Source organism: Salminus brasiliensis, chromosome 15 (assembly GCF_030463535.1).
Source record: "Salminus brasiliensis chromosome 15, fSalBra1.hap2, whole genome shotgun sequence".
In the NCBI taxonomy this organism is placed as follows: domain Eukaryota; kingdom Metazoa; phylum Chordata; class Actinopteri; order Characiformes; family Bryconidae; genus Salminus; species Salminus brasiliensis.
The window spans coordinates 35,014,928-35,022,427 of record NC_132892.1 but is presented as its reverse complement, the minus strand read 5'-3'; the positions used below and the strand labels follow the sequence as shown (position 1 = coordinate 35,022,427).

At 50.9% G+C, this 7,500-nt stretch overlaps 1 protein-coding gene across 4 annotated transcripts in view; it reads left to right on the top strand.

Moving 5' to 3' along the window:
• The window catches only part of LOC140535665 (calmodulin-regulated spectrin-associated protein 3), a 36,663-nt gene that overhangs the window by 19,209 nt on the left and 9,954 nt on the right, over positions 1-7,500 (top strand). For all 4 annotated transcript variants that reach the window (XM_072657091.1, XM_072657090.1, XM_072657089.1 and 1 more), the window contains 6 exons: positions 3,510-3,649; positions 3,815-3,908; positions 4,545-4,590; positions 4,676-4,749; positions 4,847-4,877; positions 5,369-6,993. In XM_072657091.1, coding sequence (XP_072513192.1) covers positions 3,510-3,649; positions 3,815-3,908; positions 4,545-4,590; positions 4,676-4,749; positions 4,847-4,877; positions 5,369-6,993 — 2,010 coding nt within the window. The remainder of the gene's footprint in view (positions 1-3,509; positions 3,650-3,814; positions 3,909-4,544; positions 4,591-4,675; positions 4,750-4,846; positions 4,878-5,368; positions 6,994-7,500) is intronic.

Here is a 7,500-nt window from a genome sequence, read left to right as displayed (position 1 = left end):
TGGTCTCCCACCATGACCAACTTGACTAAGCTGGTCTTCCAACATGACCAACCTGACTAGACTGGTCTCCCACCATCACCAACTTGACTAGACTGGTCTCCCACCATGACCAACCTAACTAGACTGGTCTCCCACCATGGCCTACAGGACCAAGCTGTCCTCCCACCATGACCAACTTGACTAAACTGGTTTCCCACCATGACCAACTTGACTAAACTGGTCTCCCACCATGACCAACCTGTCCTCCCACCATGACCAACCTGACTAAACTGGTCTCCCACCATGACTAACCTGACTTAGCTAGTCTCCCACCATGACCAATTTGCCTAGACTGGTCTCCCACCATGACCAACAGTCCTTAGCTGTCCTCCCACCATGACCAACTTGACTAACCTGGTCTTCCACCATGACCAACCTGACTAGACTGGTCTCCCACCATGACCAACCTGACTAGACTGGTCTCCCACCATGACTAACCTGACTTAGCTAGTCTCCCACCATGACCAATTTGCCTAGACTGGTCTCCCACCATGACCAACAGTCCTTAGCTGTCCTCCCACCATGACCAACTTGACTAACCTGGTCTTCCACCATGACCAACCTGACTAGACTGGTCTCCCACCATGACCAACCTGACTAAGCTGGTCTCCCACCATGACCAACCTGACTAGACTGGTCTCCCACTATCACCAACTTGACTAAGCTGGTCTCCCACCATGACCAACCTGACTAAACTGGTCTCCCACCATGACCAACCTGTCCTCCCACCATGACCAACTTGACTAAACTGGTTTTCCACCATGACCAGCCTGACTAGACTGGTCTCCCACCATGACCAACCTGACTAGACTGGTCTCTCATCATCACCAACTTGACTAGACTGGTCTCCCACCATGACCAACTTGACTAAACTGGTCTCCCACCATGACCAACCTGACTAGACTGGTCTCTCACCATCACAAACCTGACTAGACTGGTCTCCCACCATCACCAACTTGACTAAACTGGTCTCCCACCATGACCAATTTGACTAGACTGGTCTCCCACCATGACCAACTTGACTAACCTGGTCTTCCACCATGACCAACCTGACTAGACTGGTCTCCCACCATGACCAACCTGACTAGACTGGTCTCCCACCATGACCAACAGTCCTTAGCTGTCCTCCCACCATGACTAACTTGACTAAACTGGTCTCCCACCATGACCAATTTGACTAGACTGGTCTCCCACCATGACCAACCTGACTAGACTGGTCTCCCACCATCACCAACTTGACTAAACTGGTCTCCCACCATGACCAATTTGACTAGACTGGTCTCCCACCATGACCAACTTGACTAACCTGGTCTTCCACCATGACCAACCTGACTAGACTGGTCTCCCACCATGACCAACCTGACTAGACTGGTCTCCCACCATGACCAACAGTCCTTAGCTGTCCTCCCACCATGACCAACTTGACTAATCTGGTCTCCCACCATGACCAATTTGACTAGACTGGTCTCCCACCATGACTAAACTGGTCTCCCACCATGACCAACCTGTCCTCCCACCATGACCAACTTGACTAAACTGGTTTCCCACCATGACCAACTTGACTAAGCTGGTCTTCCACCATAACCAGCCTGACTAGACTGGTCTCCCACCATGACCAACCTGACTAGACTGGTCTCTCATCATCACCAACTTGACTAGACTGGTCTCCCACCATGACCAACCTGACTAGACTGGTCTCCCACCATCACAAACCTGACTAGACTGGTCTCCCACCATGACCAACCTGACTAGACTGGTCTCCCACCATCACCAACTTGACTAGACTGGTCTCCCACCATGACCAACCTGACTAGACTGGTCTCCCACCATGACTAACCTGACTTAGCTAGTCTCCCACCATGACCAATTTGCCTAGACTGGTCTCCCACCATGACCAACAGTCCTTAGCTGTCCTCCCACCATGACCAACTTGACTAACCTGGTCTTCCACCATGACCAACCTGACTAGACTGGTCTCCCACCATGACCAACCTGACTAAGCTGGTCTCCCACCATGACCAACCTGACTAGACTGGTCTCCCACTATCACCAACTTGACTAAGCTGGTCTCCCACCATGACCAACCTGACTAAACTGGTCTCCCACCATGACCAACCTGTCCTCCCACCATGACCAACTTGACTAAACTGGTTTTCCACCATGACCAGCCTGACTAGACTGGTCTCCCACCATGACCAACCTGACTAGACTGGTCTCTCATCATCACCAACTTGACTAGACTGGTCTCCCACCATGACCAACTTGACTAAACTGGTCTCCCACCATGACCAACCTGACTAGACTGGTCTCTCACCATCACAAACCTGACTAGACTGGTCTCCCACCATCACCAACTTGACTAAACTGGTCTCCCACCATGACCAATTTGACTAGACTGGTCTCCCACCATGACCAACTTGACTAACCTGGTCTTCCACCATGACCAACCTGACTAGACTGGTCTCCCACCATGACCAACCTGACTAGACTGGTCTCCCACCATGACCAACAGTCCTTAGCTGTCCTCCCACCATGACTAACTTGACTAAACTGGTCTCCCACCATGACCAATTTGACTAGACTGGTCTCCCACCATGACCAACCTGACTAGACTGGTCTCCCACCATCACCAACTTGACTAAACTGGTCTCCCACCATGACCAATTTGACTAGACTGGTCTCCCACCATGACCAACTTGACTAACCTGGTCTTCCACCATGACCAACCTGACTAGACTGGTCTCCCACCATGACCAACCTGACTAGACTGGTCTCCCACCATGACCAACAGTCCTTAGCTGTCCTCCCACCATGACCAACTTGACTAAACTGGTCTCCCACCATGACCAATTTGACTAGACTGGTCTCCCACCATGACTAAACTGGTCTCCCACCATGACCAACCTGTCCTCCCACCATGACCAACTTGACTAAACTGGTTTCCCACCATGACCAACTTGACTAAGCTGGTCTTCCACCATAACCAGCCTGACTAGACTGGTCTCCCACCATGACCAACCTGACTAGACTGGTCTCTCATCATCACCAACTTGACTAGACTGGTCTCCCACCATGACCAACCTGACTAGACTGGTCTCCCACCATCACAAACCTGACTAGACTGGTCTCCCACCATGACCAACCTGACTAGACTGGTCTCCCACCATCACCAACTTGACTAGACTGGTCTCCCACCATGACCAACTTGACTAGACTGGTCTCCCACCATGACCAACAGTCCTTAGCTGTCCTCCCACCATGACCAACTTGACTAAACTGGTCTCCCACCATGACCAATTTGACTAGACTGGTCTCCCACCATGACCAACTTGACTAAACTGGTCTCCCACCATGACCAGCGTGGTTTCTGAAGTACAGAGCAGGCCTGAATCTTGCCCATAGCTCTCCTTCCTACATGCTAACAGATCGTTTGGGTTTTCTTCTGGTTGTCCCTCTTCGTCTGTTTGTAGACGTGTGTCTGAAGGACACAATGTCTGTTGCGGACAGTCTGCATAACATACAGCTGATCCGAGAGTTCTGTGACAGCCATCTGAAACGCTGCTGCCCCCTAGTGCTGGAGGACCTGCTCTACGCCCCACCGATGTTACGGGTGAGACAAAAAAGCCTTAAAAACATTATTTATTAAAAGCGTTACTATTATCGTTTATACTACTTGCTAAACCTCCGATCTAAAGGGTTTAATAAACAGCATAATGCACGCTGCATTGCTCCAGCTGGAAGGGAGTTTCTTCTGATTAGTGTTTGTGGTCTGCAGGTGAACATCATGTGCTTCCTCTCTGAGTTACTGGCAGTGTTTGAAGTGCAAAAGCCAGATTTCGTCAAGCCCTTACACACACTGGACCTTACAGGTATCTGTTCTGTTGGATTACATTGAAGAGGCAGAACCAGAGAACATCTCACTCTTATAGCAAGTAGATCTCGACGCCTGGTGGCTAAGCTGAAGTGCTAAGACCTAACAGTGGGGTTAGACCTGGTAGGCTACAGCTCCCTGGTCAGGGGAGGCCACTTTTACTACATCCAATCAGCTACTAGCTTGTCTAGTCCCTGTAGAGAAGTACTGCCAATAGAATAGGACCATCTGGAGCAGATAAACATCATGACCCTATTGGCTCCATGCTGCCTAATGCCAGGCGTGGGCTAGAGGGGTATAAAGCCCCCCAGCATTGAGCTTTGGAGCAGTGGAAGAACTGGCAGTGTTCTCTGGAATGATGGATGGTGCTCCATTCCAATGCAATCAAATCCTCACAGCAATGCTCCTCCTCCAGAATCTAGTAGAAAGTCTTCTTCTCTGGACAGTAGAGACAGTTACTCTTACTCTTACTCAGTTACTTAATTCCCTTGATTTCAGAAGAAACGATGAACCACCAGGTGTCCCAATACTTTAGTCCTATCAGTTAATTTTTGCAGCAACTGATCTCATTGGCCACGAATTCCTGCCACGAATAGTTCCTCAGTTGTGAATCAGTGTCCTCTTTGCTCTACAGATGCGTCCGGTATGGAGGACTGCACCAGTCCCATCAGTGGCCCCAGGTACCGTCACTCAGATCCAATGGCTAATCTGCTAACAAACGTAGCGCTGTTGTTGAACTGCATTGTGGGGTTTGCTGTTTTTCAGTGGTTCTCCGTCCTTCCTGTTTAAGCAGCCTCTCTTACCCAACTCATCCCCCTCGTCTCCTGGAGGGAAAACTGGTGAGGAAGCACAGCATGCTGGGATGTGTAGTCCTTAATTGTTTTCTTAATGTTAGCGTTAGAGTGATTTTGAACTTTCTGTTGTTGGTTTGTTCAGATGGCCGAGGCTGGAGTAAGAAGCAGATCAGGTATGAGTTTTATGTTTTTTTCCGTTTATTTGGTCATTTTATCCTTTCCTGGCCAAGCTGGTCAAGCTGGTTAAACTGGATGACTAGCTTAGGGTATGTTTTCATTTGAGATTTGAGCGTACGTGACCAGTATGGCGAGGTGGTTGACTCCTTTAACCAGCCTGATTAAGCTGGTGGATCAACATGACCACACTGTTCAACCAGTCTGACCAGTGTGGTTCACTAACTTGACCAAACTAGTGTAGCAGTATGACGAGCATGACAGCTAGCTTGGTCATGCTGATAGACCAGCTATGACCAGCTGGTGAAGTCCTTGCCTGGATGTCCAGCTTTTCAATTATCGTGCTAATCAAAGACCAGTGTAGACCATCTGAAACCAGCCACCTGTAGAAGCTGGTCCAGGAGAACCCGAATCTCCTTTCTTTATCAAATGATGAAGGTTCTCACTTTTCTTGGTTCAGACAAATCAGTGGAATTCTCTCTCTTTCCAGTCGTCCACTCTCCGCCGTGACTTTCAGCATCCCTTTCCCTCTGGACAGCGATGTAGACGTCGTCATGGGCAACCCTCTTTTCCGCTCGGTTAGTACCGACAGCCTCACCAACCTGGCCCCCTACACCCCTCCGGAAGATCTGAGCAAGCTGATCGGTCAGGCACCGCTTGGGGAGTTGCCCACGATCGAAGAGGCGCTGCAGGTCATCCACACGGGCCGATCCGTGCGGAACGAACCAGAGGGAGCGCCGGCAGGCTTCTTCCTGCACTCCCCCGAGGATAACGAGGACAAGGTCAGACTGAGCAGTTCTGCCCCCTGCAGGTCAGGGATGATGTACCGGCCAATCGGAGGCAGCGGTAGGCGCATAGGCGGGGCCAGGAGGCCGGCGGTGGACAGTTCTAGAGACGATGATTCCGTTCTCAGAGATGGGAGCATTGACTCCGATGCGTCTGAGGATTTCTCCACAAGGTCCAACCCTGGAACTCCATCCAATGGGCCCAAAGGAGGCCGCATGACAAGTTTTGCTGAGCGAAGGAAGAAGCTTCCTGAATCCCCAGTAGCCTCCAGGGCGCAGGGGTTGGACGAGCCTTCCAGTCCAGTGGTGATGAGCCCTGCTGGAGCAGCCGAGGCTCAGGAACTGGGGGCACGTCTGGAGGAGAAGCGAAGAGCCATTGAGGAGCAGAAGAAGCGCATCGAGGCGATTTTCGCCAAGCATAGGCAGAGGCTGGGCAAGAGCGCCCTCCTCCAACTGCAGCGGGAGCAAGGGGAAGGAGCGAATGGGGGAGAGGTCAAAGAGGCGGAGACGCTCAGTCTGGACGAGAGGCTGACTCGCATGGAGGAGGAGCTTAAGCGGGAGGAGGAGCGTGAGAAAGAGGAGGAGAAGGAGAAGGAGAAGAAAACAGAGGAGGAAGGGAAGGAGAAGGCTCCACCCAAACTGGAGAAGCAGGTCACATTCTCGGTGGAACCGAAGAAGGGGTTGGACGTGGAGCCGCCGTTGGTCGAATACAATGAGGCAGTGTCTAAGCTCAGCTCCGCTTTGCAGTCCTTACAGAAGGACATGGAGCGACTCACGGAACAGCAGCAAAAGCTGATGGGAAAGAAGGCAAGTGCATCTCCTCCGGCCAAAACCACGAGTTCCTCTAAGAAGACGCCAACTCCCAGCAAGGCATGGGTCATTCCAGCCGGCCCAAAAAGCTCAGCAATTCGGAAACCTCAGTCCAGCCGCGATCTTTCACCTTCAGGGTCGCCACGTAAGTCCAGTGACCCCAAATCCCCTAAATCGCCCAAAGTGTCTGCTTCCACTACATCACGTAAGCTCCATAACTCCGCCCCCAAAAGCCCAAAAAGGCAGCATCCCGCTCGCCCGTGCGACCTCAGTTTCCCTCCGCTCACCCGTGTCCTCACGCCCCCGCAGAACGTGGACACGCTCCCCCACCTGCGCCGCGTTTCTCCCAGTCAGTGCCAGGTCCAGACCAGCTCTTCACTCAGACTGGGAGGACCCCGGACACCCCAGGATCCAGCTTCAGCTCCAGCACAGGAGAGCAGCTCCGAGTCGGGCTCCAGCACCGAACACACCCCCCTGTTCAGTCTGGAGCTGGACGCTGTCCCTCCACCGCCTCCATCTGGTAAATGTTTGTAATTATTTTGGGCAGTTAAACCCCCCATGTTTATTCACCAACGCCTGTAATTATTATCGGTATTTATGATCCCCTAATGCTACATATGGAGATTTAGAACTGTAGTTGCAATTACTGCCCCCTGCTGGTAAATATTGGCATTGCAAATAATGTTGGTATTCGCTCCCCCCTACTGGTAAATATTAACATTTTTATTAATTGTCGGTAATTACTGCCCCTACTGGTAAATATTAAAATTTTTATTAATTGTTGGTAATTACTGCCCCCTACTGGTAAAAAATCTAATTTGTTTTTGTTGTTAGTAATTACTGCCCCCTACTGGTAAATATTTAATATATTTTCTGATTCCTGACATCCATAGATTTCCCTTCAACCTTTCATTTCTGTCATTATGGACGTTTCCCACCACAGTGCACCTCACCAGTCTACATACAGTGAATCGTGTCTAACCTGGATCTCTGTGAATGGTGGACAGATGACCACCAGCTCTCACTC